This window comes from Athene cunicularia (assembly GCF_003259725.1).
Source record: "Athene cunicularia isolate RWA chromosome 5 unlocalized genomic scaffold, athCun1 chr5_part1, whole genome shotgun sequence".
Classification (NCBI taxonomy): Eukaryota; Metazoa; Chordata; class Aves; order Strigiformes; family Strigidae; genus Athene; species Athene cunicularia.
This window is the reverse complement of record NW_020799101.1, coordinates 29,383,039-29,410,544: the sequence shown is the minus strand read 5'-3', so window position 1 is coordinate 29,410,544 and position 27,506 is coordinate 29,383,039. Positions and strand designations below refer to the sequence as shown.

General features: G+C 36.8%; 1 protein-coding gene across 1 annotated transcript in view; it reads left to right on the top strand.

The window, feature by feature from the left end:
- The window catches only part of ARHGAP5 (Rho GTPase activating protein 5), a 46,846-nt gene that overhangs the window by 1,374 nt on the left and 17,966 nt on the right, over positions 1–27,506 (top strand). Inside the window, exons 3-4 of the mRNA XM_026849142.1 lie at positions 2,932–6,830; positions 20,138–20,285. Of these exons, the coding sequence (XP_026704943.1) occupies positions 3,108–6,830; positions 20,138–20,285 (3,871 nt within the window). The 5' untranslated portion in view covers positions 2,932–3,107. The remainder of the gene's footprint in view (positions 1–2,931; positions 6,831–20,137; positions 20,286–27,506) is intronic.

Genomic DNA, 27,506 nt, shown 5'->3' with positions numbered 1-27,506 from the left:
TCCTTCACAAGCAGCGTTTATATTTGCTAAGTATTTTTATTCCCAGATACATTTTCTGTTAGCTCTAAATTCTTTGTTTTAAGAATATAAAGAACACAGTGGAGTAAAAAGCAAAATTTAAAATACAAGTTTTCTTTCTGAATGTGTCTTTGAGTAAACTGATTTAAACAAAAAAAAAAAAAATCATTCTAAAATACAACAGAAACAGTTCAGTTCTTGCAATAAAAAACTCTCGAGTAAAAAATAGACCAAGTTTGCTTTCCTCTTCATTTTGGAAAGAAATGGCTACTATTTAATATAAAAGATACTTTCCTTGACTATGATTTCTATAACTGAAAGCTGATTTTACATATGTGTGTTTTGTTTTATATTTTGGTCAATTTCATTACAAATATTGTTACATAAATGATGTGTTTCTGATCAGAATGTCAGTTTCCATTTTTAAGTGTTATTAAGTTGGAAAGCTCTGTTGGCCCAGCATTGATTCTGTACAAGATATTAAAGGTTTTGATGTATCTTCTATTGTAACTTCTAGTGATACAGATACTTCTTTTAGTGCTGCATTTCTCCAAACTTGGATATATTTTAATGGTCATAATTAGTTTTATAAGTATTAAAGCAGATTTTGAGAGACAGATCCTACATGTTTGGGGTTTTTTAAAACTAAGGGAAGATACTACAGTACCATTCTCAACAAACTATTGCTAAGAGTAACAAAATACATAACAAAGCTGAGATATTGAGACTAAAATTTCAGTATCAATGCTCATACTTTTTCCTTTGTATAAGGGCTGTTTACAGGGTTTTTTATGTACATTTATGTTATTTTTTACTCCAAATACCTTAAGTATAGCGGTCTGTACGTTTCATTTATAGTGCCATGTGATAGCTGTCTTTTTACCAAGAAAATGAAAAAAATATTTTTAGCAAAATATTCTGACAAAATTATAGAACAGTGTAGGTTGGAAAGGACTTCTGGAGGTCATCATGTCCAGCCTCCCTGCTCAAGCAAGATCACCTACAGCAGATTGCCCAGGACCATGTCCAGGTGGCTTTTGAATATCTCCAGTGAGGGAGCCTTTACAGCCTCTCTGGGCAACCTGTGCCAGCTCTCAGTCACCCTCACAATGAAAAAGTGTTTCTTAATGTTCATCTGGCACCTCCAGTGTTTCAGTCTGTGCTTGTTGCCTCTTGCCATCACTGGATTCCACCAGAAAGAGTCTGGCTCTGCCTTCTTTGCACCTTTCCTTCAAATACTTGTATGCCAATATTGATGAGATCCCCCCCCCTTGACCCTTCTCTTCTACAGACTAAACAGTTCCAGCTCTCCCAGCCTTTCCTTACATGAGATGCCTTAGTCCCTTAATCAGCTTAGTGGTTCTTTGCTGGACTCTCTCCATCTCTGTATCTCTCTTGTACTGCAGAGCTGGACACAGTGCATCAGGTATGGCCTCACCAGTGCTGCGTAGAGGGGAAGGGTCACCTACCTTGACCTGCTGGAAATGCTTTGTCTAATGCTGCCCAGAGTACTGTTAGCCTTGCTTGCCACAAGTGCATGTTGCTGGCCTGTGTTCAGCTTGTTGTCCACTGGGATCCACAGGTCCTTTTCTGTAAAGCTGCTTTCCAGCCAGTTGGCTTCCAGTGCGTACTGGAACATAGGCTTTTTTCTCTCTAGATGCAGGACTTTGCAGTGCACAAGGTTCCTGTTGACTGGTGTCTACAGCCTATTGAGGTCTCCCTGAATAGCAGCACAACCCTCTGGTGGCCACTTTTCTCAGTTTTGTTATCAGCACACTTGCTGAGGGTACATTCTGCCCCACTATCCAAGTCATTACTGAAGATGTTGAACAGTATTGGCCCCTGGAGTATACCGCTAGTTACTGGCCCCCAGTTAGATTTCACACCACTAGTCACAACCTGCTCAAGCCAGTCATTCAGCCATTCAGTTTTTTATGTTTTCCTCATAATGTAATTGTTTCTAAACCAGTAAATATCTTTCCATGTGCAGCATGTATGTAAACAAAGTCTTCTGATTAACAACTGACAATTAGTGGTTATCGTTATACTTGACAACACCTTCAGTAAAGCCGCTGGGACCTTGTAACAATTCCGTGGAAGTCTGAGTGTAGATATAGTAGTTTTTGTTTACAGTTATTAAAAGTTTGTTGCTGCTAGAGATGGAAGGAATGATACTATATTGTAATCTTAAAATCTCAGACATAAGTCTTATTTTTCTGTACTTAGTATCTGTATGACAACATTTATATTTTTTGTGTAGAATTCAGGTTATCAACTTCTCCTTAAAAGCAGTTTACTGTTAGTATACAAATAAAACAGTTTACTTCTGCAGATAGGTAGTGGCTGAGCCACATTGCCAGCTTCTTGTTCTGAAAGTTTCTTTACTGAAACCTAAAACCAAACCTACAAATGCACACAAAAGTGTTGTTGTTCACGCAGGTAAGAATGCTACCTAGTGGAAGTATGAGCATGAATAGAAGTATGTGTATGTGAATACTGGGTTGGGGCTAGAGTTTTTGTGTTGTATTTACTGTTGTAGAAAATGCTTTCTAGTGCCTAGTACGCATAAGGTATGAAGGAAAACAATAATTTGGGGATTTGGGTGTGGTGGTTGGTATTTTGGTGTTTTTTTTTTTTTTAAAGTATGTCGATCAAAATAGGTGTTGAACTATTATTAAACTGTGCCTAAAAACTTTATTTTAAAATTTATAATATATATATATATATACAGCATTAACATGAATGAATTATGAGGTTTTGATCTCATTTAAAGTAGTTTTAAAATTTTCATATACATGGAAAACCATTTCAGGTTGAACCAGCAAATGTACTTTTAAAAATCTCTTTTCTCTCATGAATATTAGAAATACCTGTAATCTTTAATTTTTTTAATTTCCTCTTTGTTTATTTTAGGAAGATGATCCTACTTATCCTGGTTATCTGATGTTCTCTCAATGACAAGCTGAAGCAGGAACAACTGAAAGCTATTTCTGGAACTCTGGATATACAACTTAAATTTGTAGGAACCTTTCCAGAATGAAAACCGCATACTGTTACCTTGATAATTGCAAAAGAATGAGAGAAAAGTTATGATGGCAAAAAACAAAGAGCCACGTCCCCCATCTTATGCTGTTAGTGTTGTTGGACTGTCTGGAACTGAAAAGGATAAAGGTAATTGTGGAGTTGGAAAGTCGTGTTTGTGCAATAGATTCGTTCGTTCAAAAGCAGATGAATATTATCCTGAGCATACCTCTGTGCTTAGCACAATTGACTTTGGAGGAAGAGTTGTTAACAATGATCACTTTTTGTACTGGGGTGACGTAACACAAAGTGGTGAGGATGGAATTGAGTGCAGAATTCATGTAATTGAACAGACTGAGTTCATTGATGATCAGACTTTCTTGCCTCATCGGAGTACGAATTTACAACCGTATATAAAACGTGCAGCTGCCTCCAAACTGCAGTCAGCAGAAAAACTAATGTACATTTGCACAGATCAGCTAGGCTTGGAGCAAGACTTTGAGCAAAAACAAATGCCTGAAGGGAAATTAAGCATAGATGGGTTTTTATTGTGCATTGATGTAAGCCAAGGATGCAATAGGAAGTTTGATGATCAACTTAAATTTGTGAATAATCTCTATATCCAGCTCTCAAAATCTAAAAAACCCATAATAATAGCAGCAACAAAATGTGATGAATGTGTGGATCATTATCTGCGAGAAGTTCAGGCTTTTGCTTCAAATAAGAAGAACCTTGTGGTAGTGGAAACATCGGCAAGATTCAATGTCAACGTCGAAACATGTTTTACTGCACTGGTACAGATGATGGATAAAACTCGTGGTAAACCTAAAATAATCCCCTATCTGGATGCCTATAAAACTCAAAGACAATTAGTTGTTACAGCAACAGATAAGTTTGAAAAACTTGTCCAAACTGTGAGAGACTATCATGCGACTTGGAAAACTGTTAGTAATAAACTGAAAAACCACCCTGATTATGAAGAATACATAAATTTGGAAGGAACAAAAAAGGCCAAAAATACGTTTTCAAAACACATAGAGCAGCTTAAACAGGAACACATTAGAAAAAGAAAAGAAGAATACATTAATGCATTGCCAAGAGCTCTTAATACTCTTCTGTCAAATCTTGATGAGATTGAACACTTGAGCTGGTCAGAAGCCTTGAAGTTAATGGAGAAAAGGCCTGATTTCCAGTCCTGTTTTGTAGTGCTTGAAAAAACACCCTGGGATGAAACTGACCATATAGATAAAGTGAACGACAGAAGGATTCCATTTGACCTTCTGACTACACTAGAGGCAGAAAAAGTTTATCAAAACCATGTGCAGCATCTTATATCTGAAAAAAGGAGGGTTGAAATGAAGGAGAAATTCAAAAAAACGCTTGAGAAAATCCAGTTCATTTCACCTGGGCAGCCATGGGAAGAAGTTATATGTTTTGTGGTGGAGGATGAAGCATTCAAATACATCACTGATGCAGATAGCAAGGAAGTGTATGGTAGGCATCAGAGGGAGATTGTTGAAAAAGCCAAAGAGGAATTTCAGGAAATGCTTTTTGAACATTCAGAATTGTTTTATGACCTGGATCTTAATGCAACGCCAAGTTCAGATAAAATGAGTGAAATTCATGCAGTTCTGAGTGAAGAACCTAGATACAAAGCTTTACAGAAACTTGCACCTGATAGAGAATCTCTTCTGCTTAAACACATAGGATTTGTTTATCACCCAACTAAAGAAACTTGTCTTAGTGGCCAAAACTGCACGGACATTAAAGTAGAACAGTTACTTGCCAACAGTCTTCTGCAACTGGACCATGGCCGCTCGAATTTATACCATGATAGTGCCAACATTGATAAAGTCAATCTTTTCATTTTGGGCAAAGATGGCCTCGCACAAGAATTGGCAAATGAAATTCGGACACAATCCACTGATGATGAGTATGCGTTAGATGGAAAAATATATGAACTAGATCTTAGGCCAGTTGATGCAAAGTCCCCATACCTGTTGACTCAGCTGTGGACCTCAACCTTTAAACCACACGGTTGTTTCTGTGTGTTTAACTCTATTGAATCACTGAATTTTATTGGGGAGTGCATTGCAAAAATAAGGGCTGAAGCATCTCAGATAAGGAGAGACAAGTATATGGCTAATCTTCCATTTACATTAATACTGGCTAACCAGAGGGACAGTGTTAGCAAAAACCTACCTATTCTGAGACATCAGGGACAGCAGTTGGCCAACAAATTACAGTGTCCTTTTGTAGATGTGCCTGCTGGTACATATCCACGCAAATTTAATGAAACCCAAGTAAAACAAGCTCTGAGGGGAGTGCTGGAAGCAGTTAAACACAATTTTGATGTTGTAAGTCCAGTTCCCACCATTAAAGATCTGTCAGAAGCGGACTTACGAATCGTCATGTGTGCCATGTGTGGTGATCCGTTTAGTGTGGATCTTATTCTTTCACCCTTCCTTGACTCTCACTCTTGTAGTGCTGCTCAAGCTGGCCAAAATAATTCTTTGATGCTTGATAAAATAATAGGTGAAAAGAGACGTCGAATACAAATAACTATATTGTCGTATCATTCTTCAATTGGTGTAAGGAAAGATGAACTTGTTCATGGTTATATACTGGTCTATTCTGCAAAGCGGAAGGCGTCCATGGGAATGCTTCGGGCATTTCTTTCTGAAGTTCAGGATACGATTCCTGTCCAGTTAGTGGCTGTTACTGATAGCCAGGCAGACTTCTTTGAGAATGAAGCAATCAAGGAACTCATGACTGAAGGAGAACACATAGCAACAGAGATTACTGCTAAGTTTACAGCTTTATATTCATTATCTCAATATCATCGTCAAACTGAGGTTTTCACGTTGTTCTTCAGTGATGTGTTAGAGAAGAAAAACATGATTGAAAGTTCTTATATGTCAGACAGCACAAGGGAAACAACGCATACAAGTGAAGATGTTTTTCCAAGATCTCCCAGAGGAAGTTCCCTTGACTATAATTACCCAGACTCAGAGGACGATACTGAAGGACCACCACCTTACAGTCCAATTGGTGATGATGTAAGGTTACTCCCAGCACCTAGTGACCGTTCAAAGTACCGACTGGATTTGGAAGGAAATGAGTATCCTATTCACAGTACACCACTCAACTGTCATGACCATGAACGCAACCATAAAGTGCCTCCTCCAATAAAACCGAAACCACTTGTTCCAAGAACAAATGTGAAAAAACTGGATCCTAACCTCCTGAAAACAATTGAGGCAGGTATTGGCAAAAACCCCAGGAAACAACCTTCTCGAGTTCCTGCAGCACCACCAGAAGATATAGACCAATCTGACAACTATGCTGAACCTATTGACACTATTTTCAAACATAAAGGCTTTGCAGATGAAATCTATGCGGTTCCAGATGATAGTCAGAATCGTATTATTAAAGTTCGAAACTCAATTGTTATAAATACCCAAGGTGAGGAAGAAAATGGGTTTTCTGATAGAATATCCAAAAATCATGGGGAAAGACGGCCTTCAAAATACAAATATAAGTCTAAGACTCTGTTCAGCAAAGCTAAGTCTTACTATAGAAGAACACATTCGGATGCAAGTGATGATGAGGCTTTCACCACTTCTAAAACTAAAAGAAAAGGAAGGCATCGTGGAAGTGAGGAAGACCCACTTCTTTCACCCGTTGAAACATGGAAGGGTGGCATAGATAACCCTGCTATTACATCAGATCAAGAATTGGATGATAAAAAAATGAAAAAGAAAACCCAGAAAGTAAAAGAAGATAAGAAGGTAAGTCAATTGATTTAAATTTTATTTACAACTTCTGGTGCATTGTAAGAAGGGAAGAGTCAAAATATACAAGAGTTGCACTTTGTTTTGAAACAAGTGCTTTAAAATCTTGATGTAGCATTGTTTGATTTTTGTCCAACTTTTTACTTAACTTGCTCAGAACCAGGAAACCTGAGGGAATGAGATGGTTTGTCTACCTAATCAGCTATTCAGTAAGTTTTAGTTCTTCTCACCTCATTATGTACATGTGCAATTTCCCTTCCATATGGGTAAGTGAAGGCAGAATTTGGTCCACAGATCCTTTTTTGTTAATCATAAAATCTTTATTTATTTATTTTTATTAAAAGGTGCTTTATGAGTCCTTGGGTAGAACTGGTTCTTTCAGTCCTTGCAGTTCTGGCTGTTGTAATGAAGTTTGGGGCTGCTGAATGAAAGGGGTGGTTTCTTTTTAATTCTCAGTTGTCTACCTGGAACTTTTAGAACAAGAGCTTGAAAAGAGAACTTTGTATAGTGGTTTTACTGACTGTTGCATTTTCCTAGTGCGGACAAGCAAGTAATCAAGTTGAAAGCTGTGCTACCCATACAATTCTCTATTCAAACAAAATAAAGGGAACAAAATTGCCTGCCCAGTGTGGGTTTCTAAATAATAATGTGACACTCTACTTGAAAAATGTCTGCGTTTTATTTTTATATTTATGCTTGATAGGTACTTATTTTTTGACTTACTGTTTTAAAAAATTTTATATCAAGGTAGTGTTGTGGTGTAGGTTCTGGATGCATACTCTTTATAGCTTAATTTTAGTTTTAGGCTGGCAATCATTGTCTTGCATATAGTTTGTGTTTAAGATTAAATCTGGAGTGTTCCTATTTGGTTAGATATTTTATTTCTTGCTTCAAATAAGTTGACCTTTTTAATACTGTCTTCTGTAGCATTTTAAAAATGTCCCTTTAAGCTTAAATCTTGACAGTACTTGAATAGCATTTAGAAATTAGTTTTGTTCAAGTAGAGCATAGTTAAATTTAACTAATGGATTAAATTCTGTATTGCGCTTCCTAGTATGCAGCTGTGATTTGAATTACACATGACTGATTTAAAGGGCACTAAATTTTCTTAAGGCTTACTCATAAACATAGATAATGATGTCCTGTGGGTATAAAATCTTATGGTTAAAAATACTTTAAAGTTGTTCTTTGAGGAAACTTAAATGTTTTTAAAAAGAAGAATTTATTTACTTTTGATTGAAATAATATTGCTACGTAGAAATTGAATTGTAGTATTCATTATCATCCTACTGTTTAAGCTGTGTTGACAGAATCATGGAATGGTTTAGGTTGGAAGGGACCTTAAAGATGATCTAGTTCCAACCCCCCTGCCATGGGCAGGGAACACCTTTCACTAGACCAAGTTGCTCAAACCCTGTCCAACCTGGCTTGAACACTTCCAGAGAGGGGGCATCCACAGCTTCTTTGGGCAACATGTTCCAGTGCCTCACCACAGAATCATCTAGGTTGGAAAAGAACTTGAAGATCATCCAGTCCAACCATTAACCTAACACTGACAGTTTCCAACTACACCATATCCCTCAGCACTATGTCAGCTTGACTCTTAAACACCTCCAGGGATGTGGACTCCACCACTGTCCTGGTCAGCCCATTCCAACGCCTAACAACCCGTTCTGTAAAGAAATGCCTCCTAATATCCAGTCTAAACCTTCCCTGGTGCAACTTGAGGCCATTCCCTCTTGTCCTATTGCTTGTTACTTGGTTCAAGAGGCTCATCCCCAGCTCTCTGCACCCTCCTTTCAGGGAGCTGTAGAGGGCGATGAGGTCTCCCCTCAGCCTCCTCTTCTCCAGACTAAACACCCCCAGTTCCCCTCAGCTGCTCCTTGTACGACCTGTGCTCCAGACCCTGCAAAGCTTCGTTGCCCTTTTCTGGACACGCTCAAGTCATTCAATGTCCTTTTGTAGTGAGGGGCCTAAAACTGAACACAGGAATCAGGGTGCGGCCTCACCAGTGCCAGTACAGGGGTCAGATCCCTTCCCTGTCCCTGCTGGCCACGCTATTTGTGATGCAAGCCAGGATGCCATTGGCCTTCTTGGCCACCTGGGCACACTGCTGGCTTGTGTTCAGCCAGCTGTCAATCAACACCCCCAGGTCCAGATTGGCGAACCATCCTCACAGTGAAGAGTTTCTTCCTTACATCTAATCTAAATCTACACTCTTTCAGTTTAAAACCATTACCCCTTGTCCTATCCCTACACTCCCCCATAAAGAGTCCCTCCCCGTCTTTCCTGTAGCCCCCTTTAAGTACTGGAAGGCTGCTATAAGGTCTCCCTGGAGCCTTCTCTTCTCCAGGTTGATCAACCCCAACTCTCCCAGCCTGTCCCGACAGGGGAGGTGCTCCAGCCCCCTGATCATCTTCATGGCCTCCTCTGGACCTGCTTGAGCAGGTCCATCTCCTTATGTTGGAGGCCCCCGAGCCAGACACAGTACTGCAGGTGGGGGTCTCATGAGAGCAGAGTAGCAGGGGAGAATCCCCTCCCTCGCCCTGCTGGCCACACTTCTCTTGATGCAGCCCAGAACACGGTTGGCTTTCTGGGCTGCAAATGCACATTGCTGGCTCATAGTTTTCCATCTACCAATACCCCCAAGTCCTTCTCCACAGGGCTGCTCTCAATCCACTCCTTGCCCAGCCTGTATTTGTGCTTGGGATTGCCCTGACCCATGTGCAGGACCTTGTACTTGGCCTTGTTGAACTTCAGGAGGTTTTGCACTGTCCCACCTCTCCAGCCTGTCCAGGTCCCTCTGGATGGCTCATCCCTTCCCTCCAGCGTGTCGACCGCGCCACACAGCTTGGTGTCATCAGCAAACTTGCAGAGGGTGCACTCAGTCCCATTGTCTGTGTCTCCAACAAAGATGTTGAACAAGTTCTGGTCCCAACACTGACCCCTGAGGAATCCCACTTGTCACTGCTCTTCACCTGGATATCGAGCTGTTGACCACAACTTTTTGAGTGTGACCACCCAGCCAATTCTTTATCCATTGAGTGGTCCATCCATCAAACCCATGTCTCCAATTTAGAGACGAGGATGTCACATGGGACAGTGTCAAAAACTTAGCTCAAGTCCAGGTAGCTGACCTCATTTGCTCTCCCCTTGTCTATCAGTGCTATAACCCTGTCATAGAACGTCACCAAATTTGTCAGGTGCAATTTGCCCTTAGTTGGCTGCTGCCAATCGCCTCCTTATTTTACACGTGCCCTAGCATAGTTTCCAAGATGATCCACTCCATGATCTCGCCGGGCACAGAGGTGAGGCTGACTGGTCTGTAGTTCCCAGGGTCGTCTTTTTTTTTGCTTTTAAAAATGGGGGTTATGCTTCCCCTTTTCCAGTCAGCAGGAACTTCTCTGGACTGCCACTCAAGTATGATGTATAGTGGCTTAGCCACTTTGTCCATCAGATCCCTCAGGACCTGCAGATGCCAGGTCCCAGAGTTCCTCCAAGTTGAATATTTGTTTAAGCTGTGTAGACCTAGTATAATGGGGTCTTCTCTTCCTGCCGTTGTGTCAGGAAACCCACTGGTGTCTTTAAAAAAGCCTCCGTTTTGGCTTTGGCCTGTTAGGCAACCTGAGTTGGAAGTTTCAGGGTGTTCTTAATTTTCATAGTAGAGTTGTTTCAGCTTTTGAAAGTTGTTTCAGGAGTTGTTTCAACTTTTCTTTAATGTACTTCTTGCTTTTGTTGGGGTGGTTTTGTTTGGGTTTTTTTACTTGCAAATTGTGGTCCAGGGCTGATACTTTCAAATTAGTCAGAGAAAACTTTTAATAGAAGTACAAATTATTGTAATAATGGAGTAAGCAAATTTAGGTTGATAGCTGAAATGCTTGCAAGAGTTCAGAATATCTAAGCATGTTGAGTGCTTAGTGCTTTTGATAAGTAGTGACTTCTCTGTGTTGACTTGCATTATGCTGAAGTGAGAGTAATTCCAGTTCATGTGACGAGTCATTCTAGTTTGTAATATACTCCTCTGGTTTTTGTGAGTGTTGATTTTCTGCAAGAGCGATGCAGTTTTATTAGTTTTGAACTTACTGTGTTTTCCTGTGTTGTTTTATATGAGCAGCTAGCAATCTTTTAATTACAAAACCTCAAAAAAATATTCAAATAATATTTTCCTTGTTGAGTATTATTTAGTCCATGTGAGGGATGTTAGTGCACTGTTATTTACAGATTATTTGCTGGATTTTTTTTGAGTTTTGACCCCTTGAATGTGGATGGGATAAATAAAACATTTGTATGCCTTTCTGAATATTTCTTAAAGTTCTTACTGGTACTGTTTCTAAATTGTTCAGCTGTATGTAAAGGGGAACATTAGATACATGTGTAACTATTCATGCTATAATTATAGTGATTCTGAAATACAGAAATCTTAGAACAAAATTAATTTGTTTGGAAAAACTCAACCTTTGAAGTCTGAGGTTCTCATTGATTACAGCTTGATCTTAATTTATTTTTTATTTTTTAAATCAGCTTTGTAGTATGCTGTTGCTTTTAAAGACCAAATAGGATGTAACATTCTTAATACTCTTTTCATCTTTCTGTTTGAGGGGTTTGAGATGTGGTGTTTCTGGGTGGATTTCTTCTACGGTATTGCAGACAGCTCCTGTGCACAGTCATTTGTGGTTTTTGGATTTCAGTTTTCAGTTATGCAAAGCAGATTTCAGCTAAAGCCTATTCAGATTTTTACACTAAAATTTTTTTAAAAATTATGTTGGGGGGCATTGGTTTGTTTTGGGTTTTCTGGGTTTGTTTTTTTTTTCCTCCCTGTTTATGACAATTACATTAAAGTTAAACAAAGTTTCTTAAAGTGATACTTGCTTACCCCTTAGAGGTACTGGAAAATGTTTTAAAGGCAGGCACAGAATAAGAAAGCATTTAAAAATAATGTGTTTCAAGAAAAGGACATGACCTTGCTGTGAAGGATGCTCATTCTGTCCTGATGCTTTCAGACCCCAGTCTCCTAACTTACGAGGTGAAATCATACAAAGCTGTGGGCACTAGAAGAGTTATAGGGATGCAGGAGATGAGTGTAGAGTGAGCATAGGATTCAGGTAAAAAATTGAAGGGAAGAAGAAAGAGCTACATGGGTAGGAAGGGAGAAGGGAGTTTTGGCAAACAGTAGGAAAAACAACAGTACCTTTTTACAACCCTGAAATTAACAGCTGTAGTTTAGTCTGCTAGCACATATGTACCAAACTTTTAAAAAAATCTATTATGGGCATATGTTATTAAAGGCAGAAGTAAATACTCAGAATTGTGTGACTTGTTTCTATTCAGAAGCATAAATTAAAATGTTTTACTGTGGAAAGTATACTAATGACTAATCTGTGGTGAGCAGGTAAAGTTACTTGCAAGGTTCCCTAACTGCTTACTACCAAAGGAAATTAAACACTTTAAAATTGAGACCAGTTAAGTAAGTGTGCTTCAGTCTGAATTATTTGCCTGTTGTTGTCTCTAACACTGTTTGTTTCTGTATACTGGTAGTCAGAACTGGAAAAACCATCGTTGAGCTCTGTTTTCAATTATCACAGAAATAATTCCTCTGAAAGCTTTTATCCCATCATTCTCACTGTTCTGTAAAACTCCTCTAGAACTTCTGTTTCCTCTGGGGAGGAATCTTCCTGCAATTTTCAGTTTTCACCTTTTGCTGTAGTTATCTCCCTCCTGAAATGTTTTTTCCTTTTGTGATGTCACTTCTGAACAGGTGAAGAGAATATGGCTGCTTCTTGACCTGAGTTTTAGAAGATTAGAAAAGGTTTTGTAATTCCCTCGGAATTTATGTTCTTTAATGAGGATGACTGAATGTGTGTATAGTATTGTAAAGAATGTCATAGCAGCACATCATATAATCTTAATGTTTGTTGATCTGTACTAGAAATACTACCTGGCACAATAGTGTGATTGCACCCAAATTTTTCTTAGCTGCAGCTATTGTCACTTTAAGAACCTTTGGCCTATTCTTGTCTTTGGTAATTTCCAGCTAATGACTTCCTACTGTGTAGTACAGGTGGTTTCTAGTATGTACACATTATAGTATGCACACAAGTATAGTACGTACACATAGTACACATGCATTATAGTACATGCTATGTGCACATTTCAGTGCATGATCTTTCCATTAGTCTGTGACTTTGTCCTTTTTGTTGTTATCATCCTGTCTCAGTAGTTTCCTATATGCCATTGTGAAATGCCTTACTGAAGTCCAGATTGGTAGCACCAAGTTATCATTGTCATTTCTTTGTCTCTAGAAAAGAATAAAAGTTTTCAGTGCAGACGTTTGAATCAGTCTAGCATACTCTTAACTTGTGATGCACCCACCTTAATCCTGTTTCATGTTATTACCATGTTTCTTCATGTTCTGAAACATTTATTGTTGGCCTTGCATGTGCTGTTAACAAGTGGATCGTTAAACTTTTTCTGGTAAGGAAGTATATGAAGAAAAGTGGAGAGAAGGAGAAAAAAGAACATAGATTGGCTTCAGAGTCATAGGACATTTTAGCCAATTTGATGTGGGGTTGTGTGTGCACACTGCTTGAAAGCTTTCAAGTGCATGTTGTGTGCCAGTATTTGTTAAGCTATGATGTGCTTCTCTGTAGAAGTTTCTCTTGTGAAAAAGCACCTAGTCCTTTCTGCTGTTAATACGCAAACTATCTCTCAGATTAAATACGTTTTCCAGCATGAATTCTCCCCTATATCAACATGCTTTCTATGTTTGATTGTTTCCTTAGCAGTGCTCATGAACTTGAAGGAACTGAGCACAGTGTTCATATGCAGCTTTGCCTCAGCTGTTCCTGCTTTGCCAAGTTAGACTTCTCCAGCTGAGATGTGTTATTGTTTATCTCCATGTCTTTTTCAAAAATGCAAGTGGGAACTACAAGTAGATTCTTATCTCCATTCGAATCTTTAATACTGTAATACTAAGGTCTGGTGTGGAACATTACTTTGTGTTGGTACACATCAGTCTTCAGAAGCAGCAGCCTTGCAGACCATATTAAAAATTTTGTCTTTAGTTTGACTTCATGAACTTGGAGATACGGAGCAACAGAAAATGCAGAAAATTTCAGGACATGAAAGGGCAGTGAAGATTTCTAGAGGATAAGGGTCTTGGTGGAGGAAGCCTTCTTATGTCCTGGACAGGAGGAACCTCTTCATGTGTGTGCGATAACCCTGAAACTGCAGCTGTCATGCAGTTTATGCATTGATGCAAGGCCTAAGCCACAGTGCTTCTTGGCTTTTCATTGTTCTCACCATGCTTCTCATGGGTAAACAAGCTTGATATAGGTCTTTTAAAAAATATTTATCAATTATTATTGATTTATCTATTATTATTTCTACATTAAATCATTGCAAGTTAATTTTGACCCTTGCCTTAATTTAGTAATTCCCTGTACAGAAGGAAGCCTGCCTGATCTGGAAACCTGTAGCTATTCCATATTATTTATCTTTACTATGGAATTGATGAGCATTTAAAATTTACCCATATAATTTAGAGCTCTTATCTTTGTGAACATTTTGAGATATGTTGAGTATTTAATTTAGGCTGTATCTTTTTCCCATCTTACATAGTTGTTTTAGTTTCTGTCCTCCCTAGTGATCAAGATCAGCAAATATCTTGAATAAATTTCTGCAAAGGGAAAGGCAGAGCCTTGTCTTGAAATAAATTCTGCATGTTTCTTGCCTTGTTACGGAAAAATTATTTTGTTAATACATTTGCAAATGTAGAAATAAGATTAGTATGAGTAACTTTTTTTTTCTATGGAGGAAATTTTTTGAAGTACTTCTGAAAACAAATTCTAACTACAGACATCTTGTAAACAATATAGTAAATTAACTCACCAGTGATTGTTCTTTGACATGCCATTGTTAAAAGTTATTAAATCTGAAAACGTTCACTACTTGAGTTCTTTGACCAATTGTCAATAGTTTTTTTATTTCAAGGTTTTTTTTTTTTTTTTTTGTGACTGGAGTTTCCAGCTGTGGTGTTAAATTAAATCTGAAAAACAGTGCTTTCAAACTTTACGCCTTGTAACCTTGTTTGCAAACAACATTTGTTGCTTCTGAAGAAGATTGTAAATTTTCTTTACATTTTCCTTTATACCAAGATGATTATGAGATGTCTTTTACTTTAAATTATTCTGAAAACTTGTCTCAGCATTTCAGCACTAAAAAACCACTAGCACCTAGATGAATTCTCACATATCTTACTCTGACTTGTTTTAGAACATGAGTAGTACAGGTTTGACATCTATTTTTCTATGCTAGAAATTGTTTGCTTTCATTATAATTTCAAAATTTTATGAAATTTAATGTTGAAACTATTACTGAAATAGTGTCAGGAACTGTATAGCCATTTGTGTTGATCTCAGTTTTAATAAGACTGTGGTAAACTTGAGAAATGGGAGATCAACTTATTTTCAGCTGTTCTTGTGTAAATTCAGTGGTTGATTTAGCAAAGTACTGTCTACTTCAGACTGGAATGTGCAGTGAATTTTTTTTTTTTCTCCTGTGGAGTATAGGAAATATCAAAATCTGTACTTTCAGGTTTCATCTGTTCAAATTTAACACTCTTAAAATGCATATTTGGAGCCATATGCCTTCTTGTACCTCTGTAGTTTAAAACTTAGTGTAGCAAGCTGGAACTCTAAAAATGGCAGAAGGCATGAGGGAAAGAAAGAGCATGTTAGGGACCATCATCTGCATTATTCATATGTCGTGTAGTTTCTGAAGAGCTAGCCATGAATTAGAGATTACAAATGCTTTATTAAGCCTATAAAATGAATGCTGTTCACGGTACGTGGTTTTATGAAGTATTTTAATAGTCCTGAAAATATTGACTTTGCCCTCCATGACCCTAGGGCTGACTGCAAATGAAGCAGGCAGAAAATTTCTTTTGTATTAAAAGTAGTAGTGAAGTGTGTGGGAGGTAGAGAAGTGGCTGAATTTCCCCTTTGATAAATAAATTATGATGGTGGTTCTGGTGGGATGGAAGTGAGAGAAAAAAAGAAGGGGAGCCCATTTTTAACAGAGAAGACTTGCTAGAGTAATCAGCCCATCCATAAGGGGTTTGATACATAGGTTTGGGTGTTTTTTTAGTTTTCTAAGTTAATTTTAAAAATTCTTTTTAAGTGCATTGTACTCTAAAGACTCACAGCTGGCTGAAGTCTCAGCCTCATTTCTCTCTAGAAGATGAGTTCTGCTTAGCTGGTTCCCTGGTACTTACAGTCAAGAGAGTTAATGTTGAGTATACTTTAAATCTACATTTTCACAGTTTTATTCTTTTTATAATAATATTTCTAGTTTTGAAATTGAGAATTGGGGATACTGTGCTGTGCTAGAATACATGTTTTCTTGTTTACCTTGCCTTTTATTAAGAAGACTTCAGTTAATCTTTTTCAACACGTTTTAGCGATTAAACTACTGTAATTAAAGCAATATTGCAGGTAAATGCTTTTGATAACAGCAACACAAGGCAAGTTTGGGATTCTCAAGAGTTAATGCTTTCCTGCCAAAATATATATGGATCAGCTGGAGGTTTGGCATTAACCTCTGTTAGGGAATGAAGAGAAGTTGTCTTTGGCAAGAAGTGGTGAAACCCATGCCGGAAAGCTCAACGTTAGCTCAGCAATCAATTATAATTAAAACAGATTCATATGAAAACTGGGGGTTTCAAGTTTATGATGTTGTGCTTATGTTTTAATTACTAACATGAAACAGTTTTATGTGAAACAATGAGCTTTTTGCTAGGATTAACTAACAAAACTTTTGTGCTGGTTCTTGTCTTCTCTGATTTGGTGCCTATTAGTCTTATTGTATTATGATGCAGAAGAAGTGTTCAAAATTGTCTTTGCCTGTGTCTAGATTAGTGCTCACTGTGTGCAGCATTAGGTGACTGCCTATTAACAGAACTATTGAACTAAAAATACCTGTGGCAAAATCTTAATCTCTCTGCCAAAATCAAGGAATTCAGAAATTGCTCACTTTTTTTCAGGTGCTGTTTAACTAAATGAATAATGTTTAAAAATGCTTTTGTTAAAATATTTTTTCATTAGAGGACTTTTAAAAATTAATTGAACACAGAAAATTCATGGTAGTCATTATCTTGACTAGCAGATTTAAAAGTTCCGTGCTATGACTGATGGATCAGAAGAGCTACTCTTTACTCAGAGTGGGGAGCAAGGCTTAAAAAAAAAAGCTTTCACTAAAGCTTATTTTTCTTAGACATAAGACCTGTGTTTTTTTCCTGAAGTCGGTTGATCTTCTGACAAAGATCATGTCTTTTGCACAGTAGCGTGCCTTTTCGTTCAGAAGTAGTTCACTGCTTAAGAAGTCTAGACATGCAACTTAAGGAAAGTGTGGAAGTCTCAAATGAGGAAATAAGACAGTGTTTTTTTAATACCTTAAAGTTTTATTGCTAATTTGCAGAAGTATTTTTTGTGAAGTGTTCTTTGCAGGAAGATTTGGTTTGCACTGTCACTGGAGAGTTTGCCCCACCCACATGCCCCAAAAGAAAGGGAAATTATTAAAGAGGTATTTTAATAAATATTGGACAGGAGAGAGACATGATACATAATGGGAAATAACAGATAAAATTATTATTGTAACTTTACCTGCCTGGTGAAATTCTAATTTCATGTTTATGGAATAGCCCTGCAATGATTGTCTCTTCTACTCTTGTAGACGAGTTTGAAAAGGACTTAATTTTCTTTATTCTTTAAATTTATTTTCTTTATTCTTTAAATTCTTTAGACAAATTCTTACTTTTTCAAATTTGAGATTAAACTGATTGTTTCAGGTCAATAACTCATCTAAGAAACCTTTCTGATTTTTTTTAGTGTATAATGTCGTACTTGATATTTCAGCCCCTTATAACTATTTTTCTAAATGCAGGTCAATTATTAGAAAAAAAATAATTCCTTATTCTGGCTTTGAAGACATATTTGATATTTCATACTATGTCTGGGTATTTTACACAGATAATATTAATTAGTATTTATCGCAAAAATTTTATAAAATCCTAGTAAATTCCATGAACCAGATTGCTATCCACTCACACCAACAAAATTTGTTTATATTTAATTATGTTATGCTAATATTACGTCTTAATCAGAGGCATGCACAGTCTTTCTCTGTCTGCTAGGTCTGAAATACAGGTTCTGAGTGCTGCTCCATTTCTTCTAAGATGGTGGAGATCTGCACTGAACACCTTAAAAAAGGCATTTCCATTTGTTTTTGCTTTTTTCATTGCATTAATGTATGTATCTCTAAAATAATTTTTCATTCAACATTTGACAAAGATGTCACTTGATTTTACACGTTCTTTAGCTTCAGTTGCAGCTCTTCTGAACTGGATGTTGTCTAAATACATACGATTTTGCCACTGAAGAGAAAATGGCCAATGAATTAGGTTGAGAGCTGGGGACTTCAAAGCAGGGGACTGTTGCAGTGAGAAGGAAGGAAGAAAAAGCTCTATCTAAAGGCATATACTGGTAGAACCTTTGATATCTTATCTAAGATGAATAAAAGTTATGCAAAGAGTTTACAGTTGAGCACTTTCATATGTTGTCTGCTTTAGTCATAAAACTTTATCCTAAAGTTTTATTCTAAGCTTTTTTCCCTAAACTTTTTATTAAATTTTCAGTTAATATGAAACTTGGGATGGATTGCTGGAGAACAATTTCTTTCTAATGTTTTGAAGAACTCTCCAGTAAATGTTCCGTGCTTCTAAATTACAAGTGCCAAACCTTTTATAGAAATCCCAAATTTGAAGGATAGGCCTAATTTTTTTTTAGCCTTCTCTTATCGTGGTCAGTCGCAGGTACTCTGATGCTGATTTCAAGCACAAGCTGTCTTACAAAAAGACACTCTAACAGATTTTTAATTTTTTTTTTAATCGAGTGTTAGAGAAGTTCTACGGGCACTGTAGGGTGATGGTTGGAGAAATGTTCTTTAGGCTGTAGTTTCTGCTTTCCCTGTAGTGTTCAGCTTCAGCTCATTAATTGTCAGTGTGCAAGGCAGTCATGAATATGTACTTTGCTGACTTGAAGTTCTAGGTAGTCTGAAAGGATTGATGAAGTAAATTCAATGGTATAGAAGTCTACAAGTTAACTCATTTTTTTAAAATACTGAGATTGATATTGAAGACTTTTCTAGATGTAAAGTGTAGAAATGAGACATGTTTTTTCTTAGTAGTTAATTCAGGTGTAGTCTTACAATGAATTTTCAAATTCTAGAAACCTTGTTACTAAGTTTAAATCTGGCTGTTATGCTTTTTGTTTTTATTTTCTACTATTAGATGTTGACTGTAGAGCTTTTATAAGAAAATGTGGCTGTTTTGAACTAACTTCTTACTGTATATAAACATCATGATAAAATGCTAGATTTTAATGGTGATGTTCATTTAGTTTTCATACTCAGTTGCCAATGTGCAGCCAATTGATTGACCACTTTATATGGCCATCTCTGAATATTTTCATCAATATTCAGAGATGAAACATGGTATCTGATAGACTATAATTCTTGTAATCATTGAAGGTGATTGATCAATTGAACTGATAAAGTCCCTGTCGGGGGGGGAAAAAAAACCCAAAACCACCAAAAAACCCCAAGCAAGAAAACTGTGTAAAACTCATTGCCTTATTAGATATGATTGGGTGCAAACCTCCTTTTGGCTAAAGTCCCGTGCCTGTAACAAAGTGGCATGATTAATAGGAGTGCCTGCAATGCTAACTCTAAGATTGGTTGGTATACATTCTGCATCGTCATGTTTCTAGAATAGTTGCAATGTAAAGATTAATCAACATCTTTAATGAGACACATACAGAAGACACTCAATTTTTTTGTGTGATATGGCACTTGACAATCTTATCCTAAAAATATCTATAGATGCATGGTTCATACGTGATTCATGTAGATTCCTTTTTGTTTGGTGCTGAAAATTAGTATGTAAAGATATGTCATAGCACTCTAAACAAGTAGTGTGTTTATTTTTGTTCTTATCATATTTCAATTACTGGTGCATTGGTTTGTCTTGTTTCTAATGTGATACAAAAATAACTAGAGGTATTAGAAGTTATTTGAGTGCTTCATATCTAATGTATGCTATTTTAAAAGTGCATTTACTTTTATTCAGTTTGCCATAGAGGAATTTTAATGTCTGATAGATATGTGATCTGTTTGTTTTTACTGAATGGTTGCAATATGGCTTAGTTAAAATACTACTTGAATATTACTTAAATAACTCTGTTTTGTTGTAGCCAAAAAAGAAAACTAAGACATTCAATCCTCCAATCCGTAGAAACTGGGAAAGTAATTACTTTGGGATGCCCCTACAGGATCTTGTTACACCTGAGAAACCGATACCTCTGTTTGTTGAAAAATGTGTGCAATTCATTGAAGATACAGGTAAGATAGGAGAACTATTGGAGGACTTTCCCACTTTGCATTACAATTAAAGACTCTCATTTTCTATTTTAAAGTACTTTTAGAATTTTATCCTAGAAATAAATAATGATGGGGAAAGCACATTTTAAGAGTGGAATATGTTCTCTAAATTTTATGCTTAATATGTGATGGTCTTTTGTTTTTATTTACACAAATAATTATTTTTGCTGAACATTTGTCATTTAACATTTGTTTCCTGCAGTTTAAAAAACATACATCACTTTCTAATACCAAATGACTTTTAACCCAATGTCATTCCAGTCTTACATGTCTCACTGTGGCCACTGTATTTTACTTCATATATTAAAAAACTCTGAAGTCCACTTTTTCCAGCTGCCGAAGACAGGTACCTGGTATGGCTTACTTGGTCAGCTTGCTTTCTTTATTTTGCTAGGTAACGTAGTTTTTCATATTAACTTGTTACAGAGACAGAAATGTTTCTTTTCTAAATAGTGCATAATTCTACATGAAAAATGTTAAGTAATTTAACTTGCAGATTTCCAGATTAACATAAAATATTAACATATATGTGTTTGCACTGAGGTGAAATTTCACAGTATGGTTTTCTCTCTCTCTCCCTGGCTCCCTGGTTGTGTGTTTGTCCCTGCTTTCAGCCTATTTACTGTGTGACCATCAGGCAAGTAGGATGATCTTGCTGGTCCAACAGAAGACTACATTTAGGAGTGGAGAGTTGTGTTAGGTTTGGGAATGACCTGTGGTTGGGTTTTGTTTGAGCTCTTTCTTTTCTGTTTTTAAAGATGGCGAGCACCAGTTTTTGGTTAGTGTGTAGGTCTTGCTCTGAAGTTGTATGAATGCCTTATTGCAGTATTTGAAGCAGATGAGAGTGTGAAACTGACTGACTGGAGCTGGAACATGAGCAGGACCGTCTTTTGATGAGTGCAGTTTGATGTTGTTTAGCATAAAGTAAAACAGCACCTTTTTTCAACATTTTCTTAGTTCTGTAATACAGTTTTGGCTGTAAGATGACAGTAACGATTTTAGCAAGAGTAAAACTGAAGGGTTTTCTTTCTTAAGCTAAAATTCAGTTTTACTGCCATCTGCAAGAGTAGTGTTTCCAAGAGAACCTACTATAGGTGGTAAGTCTGATAGGTTGGGGGTTTTTTTAATTACTTTTATACTGCATTATTGCAATCAAAAAAATTAGGTGAAACCTCAGGCAGTGATGTTTTGGGAGTCAGAGATGTTAGTATAAATCTTTAACCTTCACCTCCTATTGATTCCTTGCCTAAAGGCAAGAGTTGTATTTTCTTCTCTCTTTTTTTTGATATCCCCACCTCATCCAGGAAGAGATGGGGAAGGAGGAAGTAGGGCAAGAAGTAACAGAGTGGTATAGACAGCTGAATATATATTTTGTGTTTGCTTTTGTGTGTAGCAAAAAAATCCCCCAAACAAAGCAATATAATGTATGGATGAGTCACTGAATTTGTGTTTTTGAAAAATGGCTATGTACAGCTACTATATATAGCCATATAAAATAGATATTCACCAGTAATGAAGATCGAATTACTTTTGTAGTAGGATCTAGAATTAATATCTTAAATTTGAGCATGTTTACCTTTGTAAGAATACTTTCAAACAACAAAATTATAAATCCAGATCTAAAGAAAATTGCTTTGCTTGAAAGTAATGTGGTCCGATATTTTTTGACTTTGGTAGACTTTTGAAAGAAAGTCTATTATTTCTCCCAAATGGTTCTCACCGACTTGTGGGGTGAGAGAACTAATAATAGTGTGGGAACATGATTTGCTGTCTTTTTTCCTTATAATTGCTAAATAACACAAGCACCCAGAAGATTTAGCACTTTTATTCTCCTCTAATGACCTGTCTTTGGAGATTAAGATGTTTAGTTAGGCTGTGTTCAAAATGTCACGGGTTCCTCAAAAGTGGTGACTCCAGAGGGAGGTACTGCTTTTCCTGTAGCTGATGGAGTATATGGTAGTTCATCCTGGGATGCTGCTGTGCAGCTACCAAAAGCTGGAGAATTTTAGTTCTGGCCATATGTGTAAGCTGGACAAACGTGCCATCTGCACACTTTGTGGCTTTGAAGGCAGTAGTTGTTCTGCTGTTCCTGTTAAGCACTTAGTAGAGACAGAACAAAACCTCTACTTTTGATCTGTATCACAATTTTCTTTCTCCTGCTCTGGCTTCTTTGTAAAGTACCTTTGGTTGTTCTTTTCAACTTCTGTACTTGGCTGTTGAAGTTTTATTTTTGGTGTGTATTATTTTTTTACTGGGTTCATATTCTGTAGGTATTTGAGTTTCAAGCCGTGTTCTATTAGAACATATTTACTGCCTTTGAGAGAGGAGGATTTTCACTTTCCTTGTCTTCAGATCCTTTATAAGATAAACCCACTTCACTGACTTTGCGACCGTCCAAGAGAAAATTCCACAAATAAGGTGTTGGAGATAATCAGTCTGCAGAAGGCAAGTCAGGATCTGTTGTCTTCAGGCTGGAGTCCAAAATGATGCTGTTGCTATTTGGTAAAGCTATTCTATCAGCTGCTTGACCCTTGGGGAGTCATCCAGTACTTCAGCTGTGTCTTAGCAAGTCAGCCTACTGTCAGTACTAACTGAACTGAATAGCAGTGTTTATTTTATTGTCTTTTTAATCAAGAAGTGCAGTCTTTTCTAATCCTTCTTGAATGAGGCTAATCAGTATATTTCTCTTACAGAGGATATACTTTTTCAGCTTCTCCTTTGAAGGTACTTTCATGGAGTTCAACTCCTTCCCTTTGTATTACCACATATAATTTGCATTGTGGCTGAATTGCAGGGGTTTTATGAAGATATTGAGATTAATCTCAAATTGAAAGGCCAATCTTAATTTTTAATGTTCCCTATCTCTGCCTCATGAAACTGTATGAGACAATGCTTTGTACCCACTCATCTAAATTGTGACTGAGGCTAGAAAGTATGCAGTGTGAAAAAGAGTTTTCTTTGCTTTGTTTCAGATGATTAGATGCGGAGATAATATCAGAAAGTATTTTTGAAGATTCTTGCTCCACCATCAACTTTTAAGAATTGAGCACATGCAGAAAATACCATTGGATTTTTGTTTAACCATAGTGTTCTGTAATATCCTTACCAAAAATAGAAAGTGTGCTTCAGTAGAAGAGGGACAACTTCGAGAAACTAAAGTAAACCCAGGAGCTGAAAAGTTCTAGCCTTTTGTAAATCCACAGATTTTTCTTTTGAAGGAGCCATATGCAACCTGTCAGAGTAAAAGGAGATCTGGTAGATATAAGGGATCATAAGTCAGGGCCTACAGGTGTCGGTATTTTCTGTGCGTTCCTGTTCAGTTTGATACTTTCCAACAAGACGTTTTCTTCTGAACTAGTTTAGGTTTATGGAGTCAACTCATTTCTGGTTTTGAATGATAATCTAGGCCTTGAATCCATTTGGAATCTTTTTAATAGTATTGGAAGTAGACACCGAGGGAGCGAAGTGGTTAATACTGGAACAGATCTAAAGCTAATAAGCAGTAAGTATGTATCAGAACCTCCATTTCAGCAGTGGTGTGTACTGTTGCTGATTATTAATAGTACAAAGCAGTACTAGCACATAACATTTTGTCTTGTTGGAACCTATTGATTAAAAAGAAATTTGTACAATACTGTGTAAGATTAACATTGTCAGTTCTGGATAAGGAATGAGAGAAGCTTGGCTAAGTATTGTAAACAAACTTTCCTTGTGTGATCACACCTTGTCTATGATCATGGTAAACCTTTTCTCTATCCTAGCCTTTCATTTTTTAATACATTGTAATTATAGCAGGATGGGTAGTCTTTTGATTGGTTGGTGTAGCTCTTACTTGTTGGTTCATTGAACAAGATCAAAAGAATTGTTATCTTTTACATAAGTAACTTGGTAGTGGTGAACTACCAAGTTTTCCCCCAAATTTCTTGGTTTATAATGTTTTCAGGAAAACTTATTTTCTGGTAAAGGTACTATGATCTTATCTGTAACCTTTTCCAGACTATATAAATGTAATAAACATTAGTTACATAGCATAATGTATAAGCTGCTGATGTTTGTACGCTTTTACCTCTGTCACATTCTTTGCAAATTGGTATGTAACTTGCTCTTGAGGGCAGCTACTTAAATGGACTTTTTGACATTGGTAGTTATTTTCAGTTATGGGCTTCCAAAAGAAGATTTTGGTGATACAGTTGTTCTGATGTATTTTGTTGTTTTCTCCTGATGGACTGAATAGAAGGTCATTTTGTTACATCACTTGAAATGAACTTTTTAAGTATATTGGTTTTCTGCAAACTAGATTTATGGAAATGTATTTAGTAGTGAAACTAGTTTTGAATTTTAAGAATTTTGAATTAAGAAGCTCTGAATTTTAAGAAAATTTTAGTGGCTGTTTTTGAAGTAATGGTGCTATAATAAGATGTGCTAGACAAAAAATGGCTAATTTCTAAAAAAAAATCTATCCAATGTAGATCATCACTTTTTTTAGTACAGCTCATTTTTTCTAAGTGTAGACAGCAGAATTGAGATTATTTTTGAAGCTAAACTGTTAACTATATTAATAGCATGAATTCTGTGTTTGACTAAATTATGTAGAGAGTAAGGAGAATATTCTGATACTCTGATAGTTTTGTTTGAGAAGAGAACTCAGATTTCTGAAGGCTAATGTACTATTTAACTTCAACAAAATGTTGGTATGATTTGAATTTTGTATTGCAATCTGATGTAAAAAGTATCAATTTAATGTCTAATATTTTAAGTGTAAAAAGTTTACATGTTTATGGCAAGTTTGTAGCTTGAGTGGTTTTAGTAACACTTTAATGTTGTACATGCCACCAATTAAATTTCAAGTAGTTTGTGTGCTTTGCAACATGTACTTAATTTTCCCAAACTTACATTAATTTCGGCAAAAATTACTCATAGTATTAGCATATGAGGGAGTTTTTAATATTTCAGTATTTTTTTTAAATTGGTATTTTGGATGTACTTGTATGCAACATTATGTGTTGGTGAAAAGTTTGTTATAAATTACATTTCATTTTGTTTACCAAGGATGGAGGAATCAAATTCATATTATGAGTACTAGCACACTTCTGTCATTTAATAAATTTAACTCTTGACTATATTCAACTCAAATAATAATAACAACAACAGTATTTTACTATGTTTTTTTCTTTGGGTTTTCAAATATTTTTAAAAAAATATCTTTGTAGAATATTGTTATCCACGTGCTTCATTGACAAGATTAGAAATTTTAGGTTCCATAGTTCATAGAAAACTGATAGCATTAATATGGTATTAATTCTACATGAGACAATTGAGGGAAGAGAACCTTATTGGAATAATATGTATTTTAATAATTTAGTTACCCAATTTCTGAGAGACAAGGAATGGAATAAAGAAGGAAGAACGAATTTGACAGAGTCACATTTCATTTAATGTCTCATGTGGTCTCTGTGGAGAGCTATAGGTGAAAGTAAAAACTGTGTACTTGCTATATGTACGACAATTACTGCTTTTGATATTTATACCTTTTTGTAATGCTGTTAAATTTATGATTTCAGAGGTAATTTGATTAAAAGAATACTGCCTTCTGTGAATTTCCCTCTCACCTAAGTTATAATCCATGTCTTTTACACTGACTCTGCCATGAGCCCAGATTTTGACATTGAAAGTATAGATAATGCAAAGTTTGTCTCCAGAGAATGAGGGTTGGGTATAAGTAGGGAAAGAAAATGAGTCAGCAGTGCCTGTTGAGGTAAAAAGGCTGGTAAATCATTGATATATATTCATAGTGGCTGCAAAATCCAGAAATTCAACATGGATTATCTCCTGTTTTATTTAAATGGCTTGGGAGAGCTAGAGTCTTTTAGGAGACTGTTCTGTTGGACAGAGAGAACAGAATGGGACAAGAGTGCCCATCCCCCTGCAACTGGTGTATGAGACCTGGCATTTTGACAATAGTTTTATAAGAAACAGTGTAACAGCCAGTATAATCGTTCCTGATGTATGCTTCTACCACTTTTTATTTTGGGTGCTTGTCGGATGTCTCTGAATTAGTGGAGTTCACTGTCTTGGAAGGCTACATCAGCGGACAAGGTCCTGTTGTTTAGTATTACAGCTGGCAAGTTAAGGGTCAGATATGTGTCAAAACAAGTGCAAGGCAGGGAGCAGGACTAAGCAGCTAGGAATAAGAGAAGGACAGAAAGAGTGATTGATGAGGCAGGGAGTTAGACCATCTTTTCAGTCATAATGATAATTTAAGTTGATTCAATTGCCCATGAAGCTGTATGTTTAGCAAAAAACTGCATAGTCCATGATTCTCTTACTCTTGATTCTGGATAGATACTGTAACAGTAGAGTTGAATAGCCCTACAATACATTTTGTACCCTCATCAAGTTTGTGGGTGGTGTGGTTAATATATTCAAGGTCAGGGCTTCTGTGCAGGGGAATGTAGACAAGCTGGAGGAATGGGACAGCTGGAACCTGATGGAATTCAGTGAGGACAAATGCCAAGTCCTGCAACTAGAGTTGCAAGGACTAAACCCCTGCAGTGGTACATGCTGATTACTTGACTAGCTGGATAGGAATGCTGCTGAAAAGGATCTGGGAATTGTGGTGGTGAACAGGCTAAGCATGAGTCAGTAGTGCATTCTGCTAACACCTTCTGTATTGTGCTGTCCCGACAGAAGGATAGGCACTACAGCAATAGAAGTGATTATTTGTTTTTACTCTGCACTTGTTAGGCCTCATCTGAAATAGTACAGGAAAGGTGTTGACAGACTTGATTGAGTCTTGCAGAAGAAGATCAGGGGCTGGAGCTCCTGACCTGTGAGCTTGCAGAGGTAGAGGCTGAGGAGATACCCAAAAGTGGCTTCCCATACCTATGAGGAGGTTACCAAGAAGATGCAGCCAAGCTAAAGTACTGAAATTCTGAAAAATGGCAGGAGGATTAGAGACATGGATCATTAAAATATGAGGTTCCAACTAGAAAGAAAGGAAAAACTCTTGCTCTGAGGATTATTTAAGCACTGGTTCAGGTTGCCCAAAGAGATTGTGGACTCTTGGATATATTCAAGGTCAGATTTAGATAAGCAACCCAATCTGAATTCAGTGTTGACCCTTGTTTGAGCAGGAGGTTGGACTAGACAACCTCCTGAGGATCCCTTCTGTGATCACTTCAA